Source organism: Carcharodon carcharias, chromosome 22, assembly GCF_017639515.1.
Source record: "Carcharodon carcharias isolate sCarCar2 chromosome 22, sCarCar2.pri, whole genome shotgun sequence".
NCBI classification, from domain to species: Eukaryota; Metazoa; Chordata; class Chondrichthyes; order Lamniformes; family Lamnidae; genus Carcharodon; species Carcharodon carcharias.
Genome location: NC_054488.1, coordinates 41,354,911 through 41,380,574, shown reverse-complemented (window position 1 = coordinate 41,380,574; position 25,664 = coordinate 41,354,911). Strand labels below are relative to the sequence as shown.

Genomic DNA, 25,664 nt, shown 5'->3' with positions numbered 1-25,664 from the left:
AGAGAGTAGAAGTGAAGGATAGCTTTTCAGGGAATTGAAAAGTGGGAAGTGTGGACCACAAGGATCAGTGCTGGGATCACTATTGTTCACAATTTATATGAACAATTTAGACTTTGGAATTAAAAGCAGAATTTCTAAATTTGCATTCAACACCAAATTGAGAGGGATAGTCGGCACTAAGGAGGACTAAAAAGACATTAATAAACTTGCAAAACGAGCATATGATGGACAAATGAATTTCAACATAGAGAAGTGTGATGTGCTACAGTTTGTTAAGAAAAATAAGGAGGTCATGTATTAATTAGGAAATAAGAAACTAAATGGGGCAGTGAAGCGAAGAGATTGAAAGTTGTAATGCAGGTCGAAAAGGCCGTAGCAAAAACAAACCAAAAACTAGGGCTTTATTTCCAGAAAGATAGAATCAAAGAGTAAATAAGTTATGTTAAAATTGTATTGAATCTTGGTTAGGCAACACTTTGGAACACTTTATACTGTACTGGTCGCCAGTTTATAAAAAAAAAGAGGCACTGGAGAGGGTGCAAAAAAGATTTGCAAGAATGATACCAGAACTGCAAATTATACCTAACACAAAAGGGTGAATAGGCTGGGTCTCTTTTCTTGTGATGAGAAGAGGCCCTTCAAATTAGGAAAGGTTTTGATAGAGAAAGCGTTCTCACTGGTGAGGAAGAGCATAGCTAGGGGCCATCAATATAAGATAGTCACCAAGAAATCAAATAGGGAATGCAGAAGAAATGTCTTTACCTAAAGAATGGTGAGAATGTGTAACTTGCTACCACAGGGATTAGTTGAGACAATAGTATAGATGCATTGAGGAGAAGGCTAGATAAGCATATGATGGAGAAAGGGAAAATGAGCTTATGCTGATCATGTTAGATGAGGAAGGATGAGAACAGGTTCAAATGGAGCATTATCACTGGCATAGAATGGCTGGGTAAGTGACCTGTCTTCTGTGCTGTATTGTCTATGTAATTCCACGAGACTTGTCCTGGACAGCGTCAGGGACAGCCTGTAATCAGTATGTTCTGAATGAAAAGAGGTGTGGCTTTTTTTACCCTTGGAGTTTGTATTTCATTTAAATAATTCAGCAGCAAAGTCTTGAGTTTAAAATGAAGAAGGTTATTTATTTTCACATACTTACCCTGAATTAACGCAACATCTCGCACACAGTCTCACACATGCGCTCCTGCATACGCGCACATGCACAGATTATATACAGATAAAGATGTTGTACTTTTACAGATTACAGTAACATCATTCTCTGATTTACAATTTCCGGTCTCCTACATGGCAGGGCAGTTGTTCCTTGAATGGATTTGATTGTGTAATGTTGAAGTAGGGATCTTGTAAAGCAAAAGATTGATAGCAGCTTGTGAGTCTCCTTGTAGTTGAATATCTGGGAGGTTGGATCTCAGATGAACTTTGAAACTAGAACCGATTAAGTACTTTGGCTGCTTGATGCCTTGTAGGTAGTTTTAGAATCTGCTTCTCAGACTGGCTGACAACTGCTGGTTCTTAAAAGATGAAAATGGCACAGTCTTTACCTGCAGCTATTATCTTGTTTGTGTTCTTCTTCAGTCTGCCCAGGTCTTTTCGGGGCCTTGAGATAATAAAGTATCAGAAGCCAGTTTTGATCACATGGTCGACGGCCATTGTCCACCCACAATGGTTTAAAACTTAGAGGTCATTGATGTACATTAGGAGATAGATGGTGGCCTTTCATACTTAACTGGTAAATAACTGATCTGATCAGCTTTCCTTTGTTGAACTGCCAACCTGGAGACATAGGCCAGAAGTTTTCAGATGGCGGGTGGGAGTGGGTGGGGACGGTTGCAGAGCTGATCGTTGCCCGCGGTCGGCTCCGCGCCAACATTTTACACGGGCATGCACGTGAAAAAGCACTTCAATCTCCCTGAGGCATGAGTTGCCTCGGAGATTGAAGGGCTTTTGAAATTAGTAAATAAATGGAGTAAAAATTTAATTAAACATGTCCCTTCACGTGACTGTGTTCACATGAGATGGGACATGCTTTGATATTTCAGAAAAAAAATGTATTTAATTAATAAAAGCTTTAGGAAACCTCATCCAGCTCGTGGATGAGGTTGCCTAAAAAAACCTGAAGGCCGCTTAGCCTTTTCGCCTGCCTGCCAACCTTAAGGTTGGATGGGCAGCATTAACAATTACATTAATTATTTCCTTAATGGCCTTAATAGGCTATTAACTTATCAGCGGGAACGCAGCCAACTCCACGTGCCCACCAAATGAAACATCGTGACACAGCGCAATGATGTTGGGATACACGCTGGACACCATCGTGTATCATTTTACGTGTCAGTGTGTCAGGCCTGCCCCCACACGCCGACTGAAAAATCTTGCCCGTGGAGTCCGGGGGCAGAATCTTCAAGTCGGTGGGCGGTGACATCGGGCGCTGTGTTGCGATGTTTCGTGCGGTGGGCAGGTGCCGGAGTCGGCTGCGCAGGCGCCGGAGTCGGCTGCGCATCCGCCGAACTGTCAAAGGCCTATTAAGGCCATTTAAGAACCAATTGAAGTAATTAATTGAGCTGCCTGTCCAACCTTAAGGTTGGCGGACAGGCGAAGAGCCCAGGCAGCCTTCACATTTATCATGAAACCTCATCCATGGGCGGGGTGAGGTTTCATGAAGGGTTTATAAATTGAATAAATTTTTAAATTAAAGTTCATTGACATGCCCCAGCTGTCACATGAGGGGGCCTCAGAGAGATTTCTGCGCTCTTTTTCATGCATGTGAAACAGCGCAGACCCCAACTCTCCCTCCTCCCCCTGCCCGCAGAGGGAGCGCTCAGCGCTGCCGGGTGCATGTCACACTGCCACGCAAAATGGTGGCGCCCAAATTCTCCCCTAGGAGTCCATTGACTCTGCAATTTGAGTAAAATTTGAACGATGGCAGGCGTGAATTCCACAGATAATATTCATCTTGTTATGTCCATCCATGGTTATTCAATTCAGAACTTTCCAGAAGCTTGATTACCTGTTGAATAAGCAAACCTCAAACCAACCCCTTGGCAACCATCTTAAAAGCCCATCAGTGCCCATTTTAAACAAATGAAGACATTTCCAGAAGCTTCCATACAAGTTCAGCCTATGTGTAAAATTATGGTACATACCTATTCTCACCCCTTTCTTTTGTGCTCTTTTTTTCTCTTTCCTATGTCTCACTCTCGTACACGTGAACATTCCCAAACTCTTATGCATGCACGCGCTATGTTTTTATTCATCTCTCTTGCAAACACACCCATTCCTGTGTGCAGACCTTTTCACATGCACTTTTGTTCTTGTGCACATTCTCCAAGACTTTTTCGTGGCATAGTTGCTGTTACCCCAATTGGTAGCTCATATTGCAAAGAGCATCTGTACTAGCATATTGTGAAAATAGATTTTAAAGTCATAGTCTATTTAGCCAAATCTCCAACAATTGCTGATGATGTGGTCCTATAGCATCAATCCTTTTTATATCGTGGGGCTAGATTCTAAAGCTCTGAAGCAATTGTGATTATGTACATATAGTTGTCTTAAAGCTGAGATTTGTGACTTTCATTTGGAGGTGGCACTTTCCCAATGCCTAGGGGAGTTGATGTACTTTGCAGCAAGGGCAAACCAGCTCACAGGCCTACACGAGTGACCTAGGATAATCAGCTGGTGGCAACATTTATATTCCTGCTAGTGACTCTGCTGCCTCTGGGGGTTACTGCAAAGACCACCTTGTTAGATTGATACCAACTCTATAAAAGGTGCTTAACTATTTATTTTACTTTCCTACCATTGATGCCATCTTTACAGGATTGTTTCTAACAGGGACAGGACAATCAGAAATATTCTTCTAAACACAATGTCAAACATACTGCCTGCTGGCCGTAACAAACTTGCTAGTTTCTATTTACTGTGATGCTCACCATAGAGACCAAATAACTTTAAAAAAGATTTTTGAATTTCTAGTGACTGAAAGGTTTACACAGCAAGATCTTAAGTTCTGACTTGTACTGTAACAAGCAAACTAGAAGTATCGTTGATTAAACACTATTCAGTAAGTAACTTATACTCTAAACTACAAAAAAGTTTCCCATTTAGCTTTTAAAATGACCAAAAATCTCCCACCGTGATTACACTTTACGCAGTCCCTTAAGCAGACACTTTATTCTCTCGGAACTAGTCCAAAGCTATTCTCCACTCCCAATGGCTTGCCTCCTTTCCCCTTTCCCAACCAAATAACTCCTAATACCAGATCTGACTTTCATTGTGAGAATTACACTGGGAGATTCCTCCCCTCTAGACCAAACTAAATGAATCATCCAATTTCCTTTAAATCCTCATTAACTTGGCCCTATCAATTTGAGTGCAAGCACCCACCCACATTTTGCATGGTGAACAATAGAGTCAGTATTTTCTCTGCTTTAGGTGCGGGACTGACTACTTCTATCTCCTACAACAAAAACAAAATTTGCTGGAAAAACTCAGCAGGTCTGACAGCATCTGTGGAGAGGAAGACAGACTCTTCATCCAACTCCTATCTCCTGCTCTCTGCCTCTCAGATGGCTGCAGATTCAATTGTGTTTGTGATCTTCAGGGATATCTTAGAAAACCTGTAACCTGATGCCACAGTGGCTCTGTATGGACTTTTTTCCTTCCCAAAACCCATCTCCACAGCAATGTGAATCACATGGGCTTTGATCCAGGTAGAAATGCTAATTAGCTATCCTCTAAACATCTAACTCCATTCTTTCTTGGAATTATACAGACAATTCAAAGTATAACTGTATATAAGACCTGGCATTCTAACACCTCTCTGCGAGTCGTGAAGACTAACAGTCTACCCATAGTCAGCACAATTGCTCTTTCCATTGTCTTCAGGTATGAAGATCTAGCATCTTCTTTCCAGCAAATGAACCTGGGCCCCTTTTAACTTTTAACAACCACACCACCCAGACTTGTTGTTGGGCAGAGGGAGGATAGGGCAGATACGGGCTGTGATGTGGAGTTGGACAAAAGCAGTCTTATTTGGAGATCAGGTTTGGGACAAGAAGCTGACCTCTGGTTTGAGCAATACAGCAAGTCTGGGATGGCAGATGGAGAGAGAGTGAGCGATGGAGCCAAGGCTGGAGGCCAGCTGATGTTTGTGGGAATTTGTAATGGCTTTGATTTTGTCAACTTTTTAAACTGGAGGAGGCTCTGGTTTCTCCAGGTCTAATATAGAACAGTAACTTGTTACATCGAAACAAGCATCCGTCTCCTGCCTTTGTACTGTCGATACTGGAAGGGGTGAGGCACGTGAAATCTTGGCCGGGCTATTTGTCATCCCACTGGTGTCCCCTTTGGACCAAAACTGGATGTGCAGTACAGGCAATGCATTTCACCCAGCCATAAATGCCTAAACCTGTAATCTGGTGTGAACCTATTAACCTGAAAAGGGTTGAACTAGCAGCAGGGATTGTGTAAATTCTGTGGTTATTTCTCACTGTTATAGTCGATATGGTATATGACTGCTTAACGGTTAGGCTGCTTCTTTGAGCAGTTTCCATCAGAAGTGAACTCTGAGCCAGTTTGGGATTTGGCACTGTGTAGTAAAAAAAAAATGATGCTGCATTCACAGAGACACAACTGGAGTCGGCACCAATGAACAGGTTTAATTGATTTTTAGGAGGAAACAATTATGTTATAGCCAATTTAATTCCCATTTTAAATTGCTGTCCTGTACTGTATGTATTTTAAGCCTCAAGTCAATTAGTGCAGTCAGCATCTGGAGGAAAATAAATCACTTGGGAGTCCAAGAAATGAGTCAAAATTTTTGTAGTTAGCATTTTGCCGGATCAGTTAAGACTTGCTCCTCTGCCCTTCCCCCACCCCCTCCCCCTCACCATCAGCAGCACAAAATCCCTCACTGTTTTTGGAACTTAATCTTATGATTGTGCAACTTGTTGATACCAATATCCTGGTGTGACAAGGAATCTTTTGTTCAATGTAAAGTTGTGTTTCTGATCATGTGCCTGATGGGGTTTTTCCTCTGGGTTTATCATAGGCAGAGTTTGATGTTTCCTTAACTACATTTTCCAGTTTCAGAGATTTCTTTTGCTCTGTTTATTTGCTTGGAAATTACTTTTGATAAGGAAAGGAAGCTGATGTAGGGAAGGAGACATCTACATTTTCGCTTTACAAATTGCTTATACATTGGGCATTGTGTGTCTATTAATACTTATTTTAAACATCCAAGCAAATGTTTGAAGTGGGCAGAGAGTTAGATAGAGAATTCATATTTAAAAAAAATGTCCCAGAATAAACTCTTTGGGCACCAGGAGGGAAAAAAATCAACTTTAAAGAATATTCTGTCCAAATAGATATCATGAAATTGCCTTCAGAATTGTAATAAGATTAATTTTTGGTTTCAAGAATGTGTCTGTACATGGAAATAGATGAGATTGTTTTGGAACTTTATTGGCCATAAATAATGGTAAAGGGGCCATTCACTTTCCTTTTGAGGTGGGAACCTGGCTCTAATAGTTTCTCTCCCAACAAAATGCAGAACATTGCACTCATAGTGTAGACAAGCTTTCTGTCTGCAGTAGTCCACTCTTAATCCTAATTTGGTTTGTGCTCAAAGAAATGGCCAAGTGGTTCACATTAAATAACTTCAGTAAATCAGCACTCTTTTTATTGCATGATATTCATTTAAATTCTGATAATTTAAGTGAAGCAACTTTGAATTATGTGCAAATTCTAAAAGTGTGCCTTGACTATGAATACTTTCTTGAGAAATAGTGCGTTTCTTTTTTTTCTTTTTTATGGATTGATACAATTTCCTGCTATGCCTGAGTTTATTCTTACAAAATGTGTTGCTGAGTGCGCAGCAGGGGTTTAAAGCATGGATAATTGAGGGCAGATTAAAACTGCTGGGTTGATTTAGGTAGAATTTGAACCATAAAATGGTTATAGCACAGGAGGAGGCCAGATGGCCTGTTGTAACTATGCCAGCTCTCTTAAAGAGCAGCTCAGCTAACGTCACTTTCCCACCCTTTCCCTGTAAGTTTTTTCTCTTCAGGTGCTCATCCAAATCTTTTTGAAAGCCACAATTGAGTCTACGTCCACTACAGGCAGATTCTCAGGCAATGCATTCCAGAGACTTGCCAATCACTGTGTAAAAGAAAAGTTTTCCTCATATTGCGTTGGTTCTTTTGACAGTACCTACTGTCTGTTTTCTGGTTCTTGACCCATTCTGAGGTTTGTCAAGTGCAGTCAAATTCAGTGCAAGCTCTTTCTGACTATTTCTCGCTACCTAGATATGTGATCATTTCAGATTTAGTGGTAACTAGGGATTCTGATATTTTCCCTAAAATGTTAAACAAATTAGTGTGCAATTACCTAGATTAGCTTGGACTCCATTTTTAAAAAATGGGCACTGCACTGGCCACTCTCTGATCCTCTGGTACACTGGCACATTTGAAGCAAGGTCTAAACGTGGTCATTCCTCACCTTCATCTGGAGCAAGGATATATCCCATCAGATGCTTTGTGTTCCTTTAATCTAACTAATTTATCTACTAAAATAAAGCCTTTCCACAATAGTATTTCTCGTTCCCCAACCTTTCAGGATTCAACTCCACTCCACTATCCTTCCCTTCAGCAAAGACAGATGCAAAATACTTATTTATTCATGTCATTTTTTGATCACAATTAGCAAATTCAGAATCCTCACTTTTCAGGGTCCCCAACTGCCTTTTAACAATGTTTGTTTTATTATTATTGTTCTAAAAGCACTTTTAATTGGTTTCCAACCTCTTTATTATCCATGGCATCCTAAAAACTATTAGTTTGCTTTTCAATGGAATATGTATGTACCTTTCTTTGTAATCTCTTATTTTTAAAAAAATCTCACTGTTGCTCTATGGTGCTGTGTGCTAATTTCTTCTTCCATCTCATCACAACTCAACTAGTTCACACTTCATGTTTCTAAAACTGCTTTAATCCAATGTGATTCAGTGTTTGCACTGACCTTTCCTATTTCTAGCTGTGTATCTAAACCTTATATTGTGGCCACCTCGCTTTTGGTGCTTATCTACATTTGGCTCCTATATCTAAACGACTTCATGACTCATAACCAGACCTAGAAAAACCTCTGCCCTTTTGTAGCCTGTTAACAGATTGCTTGAGGAATGAAACCTGTGCAGTAATTAGAGAAAAGAAAATGAAATTTTAAACTAATTGCTGCCTCTCCTCTCTCAATCGGTAAGTTAAATGTGTGACTAAAGCCCAAAAATTTAACACATTGAAAGACCTGTTAGTGCACCTTTAACTTATCAAAAGGAGTATTTTTTTATTTACGTGTCTCCTAAATTGCAACAGTGATTACAAATTTAAAGTATTTCATGGGTTGGAAAACACTTTGAGACATCAGTGGCTCTGAAAAAGCATTTTATAAATGCAAGACTTTTTTTTACCAATCGGTGCAAAAATTCTGAAATCAAATTCAATTAATAAATCTGGAATTAAAAACTAGTCTCGGTAATAGTGACCATGAAACCATTGTCGATTGTCATAAAAACCCATCTGGTTCACTAATGTCCTTTAGGGAAGGAAATCTGTCATCCTTACCTGGCCTGGCCTACATGTGACTCCAGACCCACAGCAATATGGTTGACTGTTAAATGCGCTCTGAAATAGCCCAGCAAGCGTCAGTTGTATCAAACTGCTACAAAATCTAAAAGGAATGTCACCAGAAAGATCACCAGTATTGACCTAGGTACCAGAAATGACATTGGCATACCCCGCTCTGTTGGCCCTGCAAAGACCTCCTTACTAACATTTGGGGGCTTGTGCCAAAATTGGGAGAGCTTTCCCACAGACTAGTCAAGCAACAGCTGACATTGGCTGTAAGGTATGATCCTGTGAGTATGTCTATGTCCCAGACACCACCATCACCATTGCTGGGTATATCCTGTCTCACCGTCAGGATAGACCTCCCAGAGGTGCTGGCACAGTGATGTACAGTTGGGAGAGAGTTGGCCCTTGGAGTCCTCAACTTTGACTCTGGACCCCATGAAATCTCATGGCAGCACATCAAACATGGATAAGGAAACCTCCTGCTGATTACCACTTATCACCACCCCCCTCCACTCCCCCACTATCAGCTGATGAATCAGTACTCCTCCATATTGAACACAATTGGAAGAAGCATTGAGCGTGGCTAGGACACAGAATTTACTTTGGGTGGGGGACTTCAATTTCGTCACCAAGAGAAGATCGGTAGCACCACCACAGTCCGAGCTGACCGAGTCCTAGATGACATAGCTGCTAAACTGGCCTTGTGACAGGTGGTGAGAGAACCAACAAGAGGGAAAAACATACTTGACCTCATCCTCACCGACCTGCCTGCCGCAGATGTAAATGTCCATGACAGTATCAGCAGGAATGACCACTTCCTTGTGGAGGTGAAGTCCCACCTTCATATTGAGGATACCGTCCATTGTGTAGTGTGGCACTCATTAAATGGGATTGATTTCAAACAGATCTAGCAACTCAACCCATGAGGCACTGTGGGCCAATTGCAGCAGCAGAATTGTATTCAACCTCAATCTGTAACCTCATGGCCCCTCATATTCCCCACTCTACGATTACCATCTAACTGGGAGATCAATCCTGGTTCAATGAAGAATGCAAGAGGGCATGCCAGGAGCAGCATCAGGCATACTTAAAAATGAGGTATCAACCTGGTGAAGCTAAAACACAGGTCTACTTGCGTGCCAAACAGCATGAAAAGCTAAGTGACCCCACAACAAATCGGATCTAAGCTCTGCAGTCCTGCCACATCTGGTTGTGAATGGAGGTGGATAATTAAACAACTAACTGCAGGAGGAGGCTCCACAAATATCCCCATCCTCAATGAAGGGGGAAACCCAGCATATCAGTGCAAAAGACAAAGCTGAAGCATTTGCACTCATCTTCAGCCAGAAGTATCAAGATGGATGATCCATCTTGGCCTCCTTCTGAGGCCCCTAGCATCGCAGATGCAAGTCTTCAGCCAATTTGATACATTCTATGTGATATCAAGAAATGGCTGAAGACACAGGATGCTGCAGAAGCTCTGGGCCCTGACAACATTCCGACAATAGTACAAGACTTGTGTTTCAGAAAAAGCTGTGCCCCTAGCTAAGCTGTTCCAGTACAGCCATAACACTGGCATCTACCTGGCAATGTGGAAAATTGTCCTGTACATAAAAAGCAGGACAAATTCAACCAAGCCAATTACTGCCCCATCAGTCTACTTACAATCATCAGCAAAGTGATGGAAGGTATCGTCGACAGTGTTATCAAGTGGCACTTACTCAGCTGTTCACTGATGCTTAGTTTGGGTTCTGCCAGGGCCACTCAGCTCCTGACCTCATTATTACCTTGGCCCAAACATGGACAAAATAGACGAAGTCCGGAGTTGAAGTGGGAGTGACTGCCCTTGACATCAAGGCAGCATTTGACCCAGTATGGCATTAAGGAGCCCTGGTTGGAGTCATACCTAGCACAAAGGAAGATAATTGTGGTTGTTGGAGGTCAATCATCTCAGTCTCAGGACATCCCTGCAGGAGTTCCTCAGGGTAGTGTCCTAGGCCCAACTATCTTCAGCTGCTTCATCAATGACCTTGCCTCCATCATAAGGTCAGAAATAAGGATGTTTGAGATGAGCAATGTTCACCATTCACAACTCCTCAGATACTGAAGCAGTTTCTGTCCATATGCAGCAAGACCTGGACAATATTCAGGCTTGGGCTGATGTGTGGCGTGAGTGTTACTTGCCCCTTAAGTGCTAGGCAATCAGCATCTCAAACAAAGAATTTAACCAGCCCCTTGATGTTCAATGGTATTACATTGCTGAATCCCGCACTATCAACATCCTGGGGGGTTACCATTGACCAGAAACTAAACTAGACCAACCATATAAACGCTACGGCTACAAGAGTAGGTCCGAGGCTGGGGATTCTGTGGCAAGTAACTCACCTCCTGACCGCTCAAAGCCTGTCCATCATCTACAAAGCACAGGTCAGGAGTGTGATGGAATACTTTCCACTTGCCTGGATGAGTGCAGCTCCAACAACACTCAAGAAGCTTGACACCATCCAGGGCAAAGCAGCCCACTTGATTGGCACCCCATTCACCACCTTCAACATTCACTCTGTCCACCACTAACGACAGTGGCAACAGTGTGTACCATCTACAAGATGCACTGCAGCAACTCACTAAGGCTCCTCCGACATTACCTTCCAAACCTGCGACCTCTAGCAGCTAGAAGGACATGGGCAGCAGATGCAAGGGAACATCACCACCACCTGCAGGTTCCCCTCCAAGTAAATACCGTTCTGACTTGGAACAATATCACTGTTCCTTCACTGTTGCTGGGTCAAAATCCTGGAACTCCCTCCCTAACAGCACTGTGGGTGTACCTACACCACAGGGACTACAGCAGTTCAAGAAGTCGGCTCACCACCACCTTCGCAAGGGTAATTCGAGATGGGCAATAAATGCTGGCCTAGCCCAAGACGCCCACATCCCATGAAAGAATAAATTTTAAAAATTAGCGTCAATGAGCCCAAAGACTTACCTGAAATTGAAGAAAACTTGTCTTTATAGATCTGAATTGTGAATTTTTTCAAACAAATTTTAGTTGGGTCTCTTTTGAAAGCCGTTTGAATTTCTGAGGCTAAGTTGAAACTGAATGCACCTCGGCTCTAATTTCAGCCTTTTATACCCAAGTATTGATTTATTTGGCCTTTTTTATAAGAATGTTTTACCATGCACCCATATCCAGTGAGACCTGAGGTGGACTGCTTTAATTTTGATTAGGGCTAAGGTCTATCTCCAAGGAGATCCACATCCCATCTGTCAGGCTGGCACCCCAGTGTTAAAGGACATAACCTAATAGTAGTTCCACACTTGGTGAAGAAGCATCCATTGAAGAAGAGAGTTGAAGGTGCAATTGCAGCATTTTATTTCGGTTAAAGAGTTGTGGTAATTAATTTTAAAAATATCTTACAACTACAATTGTTTTTTCAGGTTTCTAGGACTACAAGTCATATGGAAGTTGATCTGAAGCAGCATATAGCAAGGCTCGATGAGATCTTTGCACGAAGAATAGAGTTTATTCAGACGCTGAAGTTCATGCAACAGATGGCAGATGCAATTGTTTCACAGCTCTCTGGCCTCCCAACATGGCACAATATAAATTTGAACATGGCAGATGTAGCTGATAACATCAGCTACTTTGAATATTACAGGTAAGAATCAGCAGGAATATTAATCTTACTGAAATAAACTAACACCATCAAGATTTTTTATGATCCACAATGATTTCTGATTAAATGAAAGTATTAGATACAGAAACTTCATAACACAAATTAATAAAAAATGACTTCAGCATTTTGTGTAACGGATGTGTAGTCCATGGCTTTGGAAGTAAATGGTTCTCCAGGTTTCTTGTCATTTTACAGTATTAACATAATTAATCTTGTTATTAAAACAGACCATTAATGATGCAACTTTGTGATCTTTAAATAAATTTCCCATGGACGGTATACCTCCCACAAATGAGACCTTTGAGTTAAATATTTTTGTGGACATGAAGTACAGATACGTAGGGTAATCTGGACTAGCAGAATGCTAAATTAATGAGAAAAATGGCTGGAACCTTCGATTGTGGAGTCTTAAATTTGATAATGGGCCTGGTATTGGAAACAATTTTCGCTGGTGGATAGTGCAGGACAGCTGACCACGTGTGATCTTGCACTGTTCGGCTCATTAAACATGCATCCATGAAGAGCTCACCGATTCTCACTGTATGGGCAAGCAGGAATTCGCCATCCCTGTTACCTCGTTGGTTCAAAGGTCTGGGCGTTACATTTAAAGGACACCCGGACAGCCTGCGCTATCCCTTCCACCTTTGCCCAGCCACTGCTCCACCCTTCCCTGCTAATCCTTCCTTGATCATCCTCCATGCAACTTGCACTGCCACCACCTGGTCTCAAGCATAGACTGCCATTCATAGATGCTCCCCAATGGGGACAATGCAGCGGCAACTTGCCGTTAATCATGGAAGAAGTCTACCTCGCCAGGTGCACGCCACTTATGTGCAGTTGTAAAAGTGAACACTAATATCTTGCTGGCGGGGGACATAATTTGGTGGGAGAACTTAATTCTGGCAAGCTGATCTTTTAATAAGCATGGATGACATGCTAATACATGCAAAAGGTCTTCCTGACATTGTTCGTTGGGAAGCTCGACCTAACTTTAACCCGCCTTTAAAATCCTGATAGCTTAATTGCTAAAGTTCGTCCCGCCGTCAGGAAACTGGTTTTTGGCCTCAAAGCCAAATTAAGTTCCTCTGCCCGCCAAGCTTCCTGCTGCTGGCAGGACTAGAAGATTATGCCCTATATTTCAAATATAGTCTTGCACTCAGTCATTCGAGCAGCACTTGTTCATTAAAGGATACTAGAAGGGAATTCACCAATTTGGTATGTATAACTGTTTAGCTGGAAGGGTTGTGATTGAATTCTGAACTAGTTTTGGTGTGTAGGACTGGGTTGTTGCAAAATAATAGTCTGATTTAATTGTTTTCTGGGTCACCTGTGGGTGTCACATGGATTCCTTTTTTTCTTGTTCATGGGAATTTGAACATCACTGGCAAGGTCAGAATTTATTGCCCACCCCTAATTGCCCTTGAGAAGGTAGTGGTGAGCCACCTTCTTGAATCACTGCAGCCCATGTGTAGATACACCCACAATGCTGTTAGGGAGGGAATTCCAAGATTTTGACCCAGTGACAATGAAGGAATGGCGATTATAGTTCCAAGTCAGGATGGTGTGCGGCTTGGAGGGGAACTTGCAGCTGGTGGTGTTCCCATGCATCTGCTGCCCTTGTTCTTCTAGATGGTAACGGTTGCAGGTTTTGAAGGTGCTGCCAAAGGAGCCTTGCTGAGTTGCTGCAGTGCATCTTTTAGATGGTACACACTCACTCACATATGCACACTCTCTCTCTCTCTCTCTCTCTCTCTCACACACACCGCACTCCACCACACACACACACACACACCCCCCCCAAAAAAAGTCATCACTTGCTCCCGGCAAGTATTAGGGAAGGTAGCTGGAATTTGTGCATGACTGATATTGAAGCAGTCAATTGAAATTGATTTCAGTGCCACAAACCATAGAAATAGTTTATTAAAATCCCGCTGCTGAAGCATGAGATAACATGTTACTGGACCAAAACAACTGGTTGGTTGTCCTCCATGCATTATCTGGCCAATTGTCCAATTGTAAGATCATCTGATGCAGACAATCATCTTCAACATCATCTGGTATAGTGAAAACACTTCTGTTACACATCCTATTGCATTGCAATATGACATACTAGACAAGGAAAGAAACCCAAAGCTTCATGGTTTATGGCTACAGTCATTGCCAAGCCAAATAGGATGTTTAACTCGCACCTCATCCCAAGCAGAAAAACACAAGAATCATGGAGAGAAATATTTGAAAATCATTGCATTTTCTTAGAAGTTTCTAACTTCTCAATATTAAAATGTAGAGAATATTAGAAACTGAAATGGGATACATCTTAATTCCTATCATAACAAACCCAATTATTCAGGAAACAAAAACATAATTTCGCTTCATTTCGGGCCATCGGAAACATATACTGATGATCTGTAAATTCCACATAATGCTGAGCAGAACGACTACGTCTGCATTTCTGATGAAGATTGGGGAGGAAAAATGGCAAGAAAGGGGTGATCTTTGAATCAAAAACAGGAAAAACACTATGCAGTCATTCAGTATCTATGTTATGATAATTTTGCACTTACCTTTGCTCATTAATTTGTTTTTTAGACTGTGGAGTTGCAGCTAAAAATCTCAAGCTACACTACAAGGAATTGGCTATTTTAAAAATTCTGATTTTCCTCAGCTGTAAATATGTGATTGCAATGATTAGGTAAAGACTAAAGAAATGGTTCTGGGTATAGTAGAAGTATTTTGATATGAGCACATCAGGATTATCAAGAAAAAAGATCATTCCTAGTGCACAGAAAATACGGAACAATTCACCATTTCATCCAATCTTCACGTCAAATGCTTTTCTTTTTCTCACAGACGTCATCAGCTCAATTGTTTCCTGCTTTGTCAGATGGTGTGGCCACGGGCTATTGTAAACCAGCATCAATTGCTCCATGATCAGTCAACAAGAAATTAATAGCAATCGGACCTTCAGATTCTGTTATTTTCTTCTCAAAAACCTTTGATTTATTGTGACTACTAGCCCCACTCCCCTGCACTCAAATGGATCATTTCACAACTCTGTGGTACGCATGAGCATGTGAACAAGGAGCAGGAGTAGGCTCTTTGACCCCCGAGCCCTGCTCCAACATTTAATAAGATCATAGCCGATCTGATAGTAACCTTAAATCTGCATCCCGCCTACTTCAGATCACCTATCACTCATCTTACCAAGAATCTGTACAGCTCTGCCTCAAAAATATTCAAAGACTATTTCTGCCACCGTTTCAGGAAGAGAGTTCCAAAGACTCATGACCCTCTGAGAGGAAAAATTTCATCTCATTTCTGTTTTAAATGGGCGACCCCTTATTTTTAAACAGTGATCCCTAGGTCTAGATCCTCCCACAAGAGGAAACATCCTCTCCACATCCACCCTGTTAAGACCCCTCAGGATTTTATATGTTTCAGTCAAATTGCCTCTTACTCTTCTAAACTCCAGCAGATACAAGCATAGCCTGTCTAACTTTTCCTCCCAAGACAACCCACCCATTCCAGGTATTAGCCTGGTAAACCTTGTCTGAACTGCTTCCAACGCATTTACATTCTTCCTTAAATAAGGTGAGCAATACTGTATCCAGATGTGGTCTCACGAGTGCTTTGTATAACTGAAGCATAACCTCCCAACTGTTGTATTTAATTTCCCTCGCAATAAATGATAACATTCTATTAGCCTTCCTAATTACTTGCTGTACCTGCATATTAGCCTTTCGTGATTCATGCACTAAGATACCTAGACCCCTCTGCATCTCAGAGCTCTGCAATCTCTCACCATTTGGATAATATGTTCACTTTTATTCTTCCTGCCAAAATGGACAATTTCACATTTTCTCTCATTATACTACATTTGCCAGATCTTTGCCCACTCATTTAACCTATCCATATCTATTTCCAACTTCCTTATGTCCTCTTCACAAATTACTTTCCTACCTATCTTTGTGTCATCCGCAAATTTAGCAACCATCCCATCCATCCCTTCATCCAAGTCATTTATATAAATTGTAAACCGTTGAGGTCCCAGCATTAATTCCTGTGGCACACCACTCATTGCATCTTGCCAACCTGAAAAAGACCCATTTATGCCTACTCTCTGCTTCATGTTAGCCAGCCGATCTTCTATCCATGTCAGTATGTTACCCCCTATACCACGAGCTTTAATTTTCCACAATAACCTTTGACATGGCACTTTATCAAATGCCTTCTGGAAATCTAAGTACAGTACATCCACCGGTTCCCCTTTATCCACTGCACATGTTACTTCCTCAAAGAACTCCAATAAGCTGGTAAACATGATTTCCTTTCACAAAACCATGTTGACTTTGCCTGATTACTTTGAACTTATCCAAATGCCCTGCCATAGCTTCCAAAATAATTGCTTCCAACATTTTCCCAATGACAGATGTTAAGCTAACTGGCCTGTAGTTTCCTGCTTTCTGTCTCCCTCCCTTTTTGAATAATAGTTATATTTGCTATCATTCTATGTAATGGGACCTTCCCTGAATCTAGAGAGTTTCAGAAAATTGGAACCAATGCATCAACCATCTCACTAGCCAATTCCTTAAAGGTCCCAGGATGAAGTCCATCAAGACCCTGGGCATTTGTCAGCCCACAGCTCCAACAATTAGTACCACTTCTCTGATGATTGTAAATTTCCTGAGTTTCTCCCTCCCTTCCATTTCCTAATTTATTGTTGTTTCTAAGATGTTACTTGTCTTCTTTATAGTGAAGAATGATTGAAAATACCTGTTCAGTTCATCTGCCATTTCTCTGTTTTCTATTGTCAATTCTCCAGACTTACTTTCTGTAGGGCCAATGCTCACTTTGTTAACTCGTTTCTTTTTTAAATATTTATAGAAACTCTTACTGTTTTTCTATTTCTGGTTAGCTTTCTCTCATCCTCTAATTTATCCCTCCTTAATAATCTTCAAGTCATCCTTTACTGTTCCTTATGTTCTGTCCAATCTTCTGATCTTCCACCCATCTATGCAGAATTATATACTTTTCCTTTAAGTTTGACACCATCTTTAACCTTTTTAGTTAACCATGGATGGTGTGTCTGCCCCTTGGATTTTTTCTTACTCTTGGAATGTGTCTATTCTGACATATCCCCTTAAATGTTTGCCGCTGCATCTGTAATGACCTATCCCTTAACCTAACTTGCCAATTCATTTTAGCCAGCTCTATTTTCATGCCCTCATAATTGCCCTAATTTAAGTTTAAAAACACAGTCTTAGACCCAGTCCTCTCTCTCTTTCAAACTACATGTAAAATTCAATCATATTATGGTTGTTGCTACCCATGGGCACCTTCATCTTATTGTAGCTTGGCCTAAATGGCCAAGTGGTTATGGTACTGGGCTTGTAACCCCAAGATCAAGAGTTCAAATCTCACAATGGCAAGCTATGAAACAACAATGGCAAGCTATGAAACAATGTAATTTCATCTGAAACAGATGGAAACATGTTTTAAAAAAGCTTAGCCTAAATAGCTAAGTGGTTATGGTACTAGGTTTGTAACCCCAAGATCAAGAGTTCATCTTATTGCGCAATACCAGGTCTAGTGTGGCCTGCTCTCTGGTTGGCTCCAGAACATGCTGTTATAAGAAACTATCTTGCTGGTATGAGCTAAAGCAGCAGTTCGCCTACTGTATAGCAATTGAATGAGGTTGAAAAGCAGCAAAAGGAAAATCTGACTGAACCCTGAATAGGAAGCAAACTCTAATTGCTCTCATAATTTACTCACCCTATTGTTCATGTAAATATAAAATAGTCCAGTGGGGGAAATAAAGCAGTTGAATGACAGGCACATATTTTTATTTAAATTCTATCTTGGTGTCAGCTCTCTCCTACCCCCAGTTTTTTTTTCAGTTTGGCTCCAAGCTGGCTAAAAGTCATTACTTCCACTCAAATAACCCTATGGAGATTTGAACAAAATTATAAGGTCATCTAAAACACAAGTGCTTGGAACTGCTGATGTTAGCTTAGCATGATTCCTTATTTGGATACAACTAGGATACCAATTCATTGAATTTCTATTCAATCACGTTTAATGACATGAACACACTGTTTGAGAATGTGGCAGCATTTAATTAAAGAATGATAGATATTTTTAAACTGAAAAAGTTTGATTTGTATATAATTGGTTGAATGATGGGCCTAATTCCAACATTTCATACCCTTGATAGCAAATCTACCACAGAAACCTTTAACATGCACTAACCTGCATAAAACCTCAGAACAAATTCCACAACCTACCTTCCAACAAAATGAATAGAATATTTTTCAGCTCACAATATGAAATATGCCATAGATTATCTGACATGTCCACCTCTTCCAATAGCCATGGGGGAGGAGAGTACCCACATGACAGGACATAAAAGCCTGGAATTTGGGGTCAGGGCAAAGCAAGGTTCTTTCTTCGCTGTTGACCTTGAAGAAAGCTGCCCACATGGATCTAGTGATCTCTGAGGTGTGGATTTCCCCTTTCCCAATGGCAGTTTAAATGTGGCACTGAGTCAAGGCCATGTCTTGGCATGCAGCAGCAGTAATGTTAGCCAACAGATAAACAGATAATCATTGAAGTATTCGCACACAGTAAACCAGGAAGTTCAAAGCACTTAAAATTTTTATATAGCGAAATAAATGATTGAATTAAGGCAGAAGCTAAAATAATCAAAGATAAACAAACGTTTAAGACAAATACCAAATTAGTTTTTCAGACTGAGCAAAGGCATTTAGCGGTAATTGTGAATTTAGTATGCTGTTAAAAACCCAATTACAGCTCGTTCAACAAGGTACTCCTTTTTCAATGGTTTTCATAGAGACCAACAGTGTAAGAATGGAACTTCTTGTCAATTCAACTGATTGGCTGCCTCAACAATGCAAAAAAAAAGCCAGTGCACCCTCTGATGAAGCATAGAATCACCGACAGCAACTTGTCCACATTATTCTGCTGACGGTTTTCCCATTATTATTGCCATAAAATCAGTGCCATTGGCTTGTCTCCCCTCCTCAGCTTGCTACCTTTATTCAAAATTGTTGGAAAGGTGGACAAAGAAGCAGGATGGGCACACATGATCAAATCGATTTTTCTTGCATGGATGGCAAACACTAGCAATGATTTTTGGGCTGAATGGCCTGCTTGCGTGTTGTACCTTATGTAATTTGGAGAGCGATCAATACCTCAACTCAAGAGAATCTAATGCATGTCTACACCCCCCCACATAATGTTTCAGAATAAGCACTTGCTACAATTAGATTCAGGGTTGGACAAAGTGGCATTAGCAAAGCTGGCAGATTACTTTCTAAAACTATAATCATGACCATCAGTTAGCTAACAAGTTCCAGAAACCCCAAACTGGCTACCCGATACATCCAGAATCTCCACTATATTCCATCCAGTCCAAATATTTTGCTCTTAATGTGATACTCTGGATTCCAGCATATCTCCTCTCTATTCCACATCCACCTCCGTGATAACGAAAAACACTGAAGATTATTACCCTCTCACCCACACACTGCCAAGAATAGACTGGGGGAAAAGTACTTGCAGATTAACTGCCTTACCTACATAACACAACCTTAAATTCTTATGCCACTCAGAGGCAGTAAGATAGCACACTACTGTGCACGTTGAAGGCTATGGTCAAAAGGTGACAATTCAATGTCTTCAAATGTTCCCACTTCCAATGTTCTGAATAGAACGCTGAGAGGTAACAAAAGATCTAAGGGGATGATTTTTATATTCCACCAAAGTGTAAAATGAACAATGTTGATTGGCAGCTCATGAAATGCCTTCCCCATTCCACTACCCCGTGCCACCCCTTCCCCCAGCCCCCAACCCTCAAGGTTTCATTATCCGCTCAGGCTTCAATAACTACTTATTAAGCATTTACTTATTACCCACAGGACAGAAACTCACATGTGAAGGATGTTAAACCCTGACCATGCCCTCCCACTCTTGTCAAAATACCTGGGGAACTAATGGTAATCCAACCATATGGTGGGGAGGTGGTGGCATTGTGGCAATGTCACTGGACAAGTAATCCAGAGACCCAGGCTAATGCTATGGGGACACTGGTTCAAATCCCATCACGGCATTGAATTTAAATTCAATTAATAAATTTGGAATTAAAAAGCTAGTCTCAGTGATGATGACCATTAAACCATTGATGATTGTCGTAAAAACCATCTGGTTCACTAATGTCCTTTATGCAATGAAATCTGCCATCTTTACCTGGTCTGGTCTATGTGTGACTCTAGACCCACAGCAATGTGGTTGACTCTTAAGTGGCCTCTGAAATGGCCTATTAAGCCACTCAGTTGTATCAAAGCACTACAAAGTCTAAAAGGAATTAAACAGGACAGACCACCTGGCATCGACTTAGGCACCGGAAACTACAATGGCAAAGCCAGAGATAAAAACAAAAAACTGCGGATGCTGGAAATCCAAAACAAAAACAGAATTACCTGGAAAAACTCAGCAGATCTGGCAGCATCGGCGGAGAAGAAAAGAGTTGACGTTTCGAGTCCTCATGACCCTTCAAAGAACTAGGTGAATCCAAGGAGAGGGGTGAAATATGACCCTGTCAACCCCGTAAAGTCCTCCTTACTAACACCTAGGTGCTTGTGCCAAAATTGGGAGAGCTGTCCCCCAGCTTGACATAGTCACACTCATGGAATCATACCTTATAGACAATGTCCCAGATACCACCATCACCGTCCCTGTGTATGTCCTGTCCCACCAGCAGGTCAGATCCACCAGAGGTATGTGGTCAGGAGGGAGTTGCCCTGGGAATCCTCAACATTGACTTCGGACCCCATGATGTTTCATGGCATCAGGTCAAACACAGGCAAAGAAACCTCTTTCTGATTACCACCTACCATGCATCCACCCCCCCTCAGCTGATGAATCAGTACTCCTCCATGTTGAACACCAAATGGAAGAAGCACTGAGGGTGACAAGGGCACAGAATGTACTCTGGGTTGGGGACTTCAATGTCCATCACCAAGAGTGGCTCAGTAGCACCACTACTGACTGAACTGACTGAGTCGTAAAGAATATGGCTCCTAAACTGTGCATGCAGCAAGTTGTGGGAGACCCAACAAGAGGGAAAAACATACTTGACCTCACCCTGACCAGTCTATCGCTTGCAGATGTGTCTGTCCATGACAATATTGGAAGGAGCAACCACTTTACAGTCCTTTTGGAGATGAAGTTCCACCTTCACATTGAGGGTACCTTTCATCATGTTGTGTGGCACTACCACTGTGCTAAATGGGATTGATTTTCAACAGATCTAGCAACTCAAAAGGGGCATCTGTGAGGTGCTGTGGGCCAGCAGCAGCAGAATTGTATGCAACCACAATCTATAACCTCATGACCTGACATATCTCTCACTCTACCATTACTGTCAAGCTGGGGGATCAACCCTGGTTTAATGAAGAGTGAGGAGGGCATGCAGAAGCAGCACCAGGAATACCTAAAAATGAGGTGTCAACCTCGTGAAATCACAACATAGAACTACTTGCTCTTTCCACTGTTTGACATGCATGTGATAGACAGAGCTAAATGATCCCACAGCCAATGGATTGATTCTGAGCTCTGCAGTTCTGCCACATCCGTCGTGAATGGTGATGGACAATTAAACACTTAACTGCAGGAGGAGGTACTGAAAATATCCCATCCTTAATGGGATAACATCAGTGCAAAAGACAAGGCTGAAGCATTTGCAACCATCTGCAACCAGGTGGATGATCCATCTTGGCATCCTTCTGAGATTCCAGGCATCACAGACTTGTGCTCCAGGGCTTGCTGTGCCCCTAGCCAAACTGTTCCAGTACGGTTACAACACTGAGATCTCCCCGGCAATGTGGAAAATTGCCCAAGTATTTCCTGTCCGCAGAAAGCAGGATAAATCCAACCAAGTCAATTATTACCCCATCAGCCTACTGTGGATTGTCAGCAAATTGATGGAAGGTGTCGTTGACAGTGCTATCAGGCAGCACTTACTCAGAAATAACCTGCTCACTGATGCTCAGTTTGGGTTCCACCAGGACCACTCAGCTCCTGACCTCATTACAGCCTTATAAACATGGACAAAAGAAATGAATCCAGAGGTGAGATGTGAGTGACTGCCTTTGACGTCAAGGCAGCATTTAACTGAGTGTGGCATCAAGAAGCCCGAGCAAAACTGAAATCAGTGAGAATTAGGGGAAATGTCTCCACTGGTTGGAGTCATCCTTAGCACAAAGGAAGATGGTTGTGGTTGTTGGAGGTCAATCATCTCAGTTCCAGGGCATTGCTGCAGGCGCTCCTCAGGGTTGTGTCTAGGCCCAACCATTTTCAGCTGCTTCATCAATGACCTTTCCTCCAACATAAGGTTAGAGGGGAGATGTTTTCTGATGATTGTATAGTGTACAGCGCCATCCATGACTCCTCAAATACTGAAGCAGTCCGTGCCCATATGTGGCAAGACCTGGACAATACTCAGGCTTGGGCTGATGTGTGGCAAGTAACATTTGCGCTACACAAGTCCCAGGCAATGGTGATCTCCAACAATGGCTGGTCCAGTTCAGTTTCTGTTCATTTCAATGGTAGCCCCCAGGATGTGGATAGTGACATTCAATGGCCTTGGCTGATTTTTTAAAATGTTGATAGTTGGTATTCAGCGATGGTAATGCCATTGCATATCACTGTCAATGTCCTGAGGGTTACCATTGACCAGAAACTGAAATGGACCAGCCATGTCAATACCGTGGGACCAGCCATATCAATACTGTGGCTACAAGAGGCTGGGAATTTTGCAGAGAGTAACTCGCCTCCTGACTCCTCAAAACCTGTCCAGCACTTACAAGGCACAAGTCAGGCATGTGATGAAATACTCTTTACTTTCCTGGAGAGTGCAGCTCCAACAATGCTCAACAAGCTTGACACTGTCCAGGACATAGCACTTGATTGGCACCCTTTCACAAACATTCACTCCCTCCACCATTGACGCATAGTGGCAGCAGTGTTTACCATCTACACAATGCATTGCAGCAACTCAGCAAGCCTCCTTTGACAGCACCTTCCAAACTCATTACCTCTACCACCTAGAAGGAAATGGGCAGCAGATGTAAGGAAACACCACCACCTGTAAGTTTCCCTGCGAGCCACACACCATCTTGACTTGGGACTATGTCACTGTTCCTTTACTGTTGCTGGGTCAAAACCTTGGAACTAACTCGCTAACTGTGGGTGTACCTACACCACATGGACTGCAGTGGTTCAAGAAGGCAGCTTACCACCACTTTCTCAAGGGCAATTATGGATAGCCAATAAATGTTGGCCTAGCCAGCGGTGCCCACATCTCATGAACAAATATAACAGAAAAGTTTAAACTGGATTCAACTTCTCAAACAGCCATGGTGGGATTTGAACTTGCATTCTCTGGACTAAGCAACAGTGTCATGTTCTATCTCCAGGGCTTTGTCTGTGGTGTTGGAATCCATGCTAGTCATTTCCTATTGACAAATTTCTCTATCCAGGCCTTGGTATCTTTCTTGAATGTGGAAAGTTACTACAAATAACTATGATACAATTGCAACTGAGATTCAGTGAAGGGTATGTTAGAGTTTGTGGTACCGCTTCAGTATTTTGGGTTGGAGAAAATGGTGGTGCTTCAACTCTTGTGTAGCATTGTTTGTGAGGTGACTTGGTCATGGGGCACGATCCTTTCATGTCCAAAATTGCAGGTTGCCCTGCTGGTGCTAAATTCTAGCTGGGATTTAGTAACCAGTTCAGATCCACTGAAAACTTATTTGAATCAGCCTGAATGCCTTTTGTTTATGATCGATTAGATGAACAGATGATGTGGAATAGTCTGGTTAAGAAAGGTGCGGGGGATATTGTCAAGTTAATAAGAATCAATCCATGGGACAGGATAATAATTAAAAGTAGTTGAGATCTGATTCTTCTGTTGAAATGTTCAAGGGTTTCATTATTTTCACTAAGAATCTTAATGAAATATCCCCAGTAGCCTGGGTCTGAAGGTCTGCAGTCATGCAGTCCATGTTTTTTATCAATGTAATAAATACTACTGTGGTGTCAGTTTGACTCTGTGGGTAGCACTTAGCCCTCTGCAAAAGTTTGTGGTTCAGACCTGCTAGGACTTCACATAATTGAGGTTACCATTTCAACACTGTACTGAAAGAGTGCTGTATTATTGGAGTATATAGCTTTTTGGATTAGACATTAGACCCCCTCTGTGTGTTCAGGTTGCCAGAATAATTCCCACGGCAAAGAGTTCTTCCAGTGTCTTTCAACACCTAAATAAATTAACTGAAGCTTGAACAGTATCTAAAAAACATTTAACCAGGCCTTCAATTTCTGGGAGGACTTGTGGCACAGTAGGAATTGACCTGCCTCTGAGCCAGAAGCTTTGGGTTTGAGTCCCACCCTAGGACTTGATGGCCAAGAAAGGTACATTCATAACCTGGCCAAACGGGTTGATTTATCAACCTGCAAATCCTCCCAACAAACTGCAATGGCAGGAAGCAAGAGTGGGAGAGATTCCTGGTCAACCATGTGATGGAAAGAAAATTGGAGTCTCTACCATCACTATCGATCACTCTAGACTGCAATATGCATATAAAAGTACATGTTGCCATAGCAACTGGGACCCCTTAAGTGATCCGTAACATGCCACCACCGCTGATAATTTCTAGAACTTTAAAAGACTGTTGCTGTCTCATATTTTAAGATGATGCATTTAAAGCATTTTACCTTTGTATTTAACTTTCTCACTGTAACTATCATTCCAGATGGCTATCGTATCTTCTGCTCCTTGTTATTGACTTGGTTATTTGTCTGGTGGCATTCCTAGGCCTGGCCAAACGATCCAGGTGGCTTCTCATGATGTGAGTATCATATTAATTATTATAGAATGCGTAATCTATTGTAAAGCAATGTATACAAAGGAACATAAAGGAAACTTTTAGTGAAAGTTCACTTTTATGTAAAAAAGCACTTTCAGCTTTGAAGCAGGCTTATGCTGATGCTTTCTTGTCAGTGTCTCCACTTGAAAGACAGAAAAGCTACAGCTTCCCTTTTCACCCACTTGCACTTATAGTCAGTTTTACTAGGTTCCTGTAGGATGGTGGTGAGGAACTCTTGATTGTGACAGGGTTGATGATGAAACGATGTTTTCCCTTGCAACACAGTCCAATGGCAGGCAGTTCCTCTCTTCACCAGAGAGCAGTGGAGGCAGGGTCAATGAATATTTTTAAAGCAGATGTAGGTAGATTCTTGACTAACAAAGGAGTCAAAGGGGGGT

At 41.8% G+C, this 25,664-nt stretch overlaps 1 protein-coding gene across 2 annotated transcripts in view; it reads left to right on the top strand.

Moving 5' to 3' along the window:
* LOC121293834 (protein tweety homolog 2-like) overlaps window positions 1–25,664 on the top strand; it is a 141,785-nt gene that overhangs the window by 55,857 nt on the left and 60,264 nt on the right. For both annotated transcript variants that reach the window (XM_041217213.1, XM_041217212.1), the window contains exons 4-5: window positions 12,081–12,301; window positions 25,153–25,248. In XM_041217213.1, the coding sequence (XP_041073147.1) occupies window positions 12,081–12,301; window positions 25,153–25,248 (317 nt within the window). The remainder of the gene's footprint in view (window positions 1–12,080; window positions 12,302–25,152; window positions 25,249–25,664) is intronic.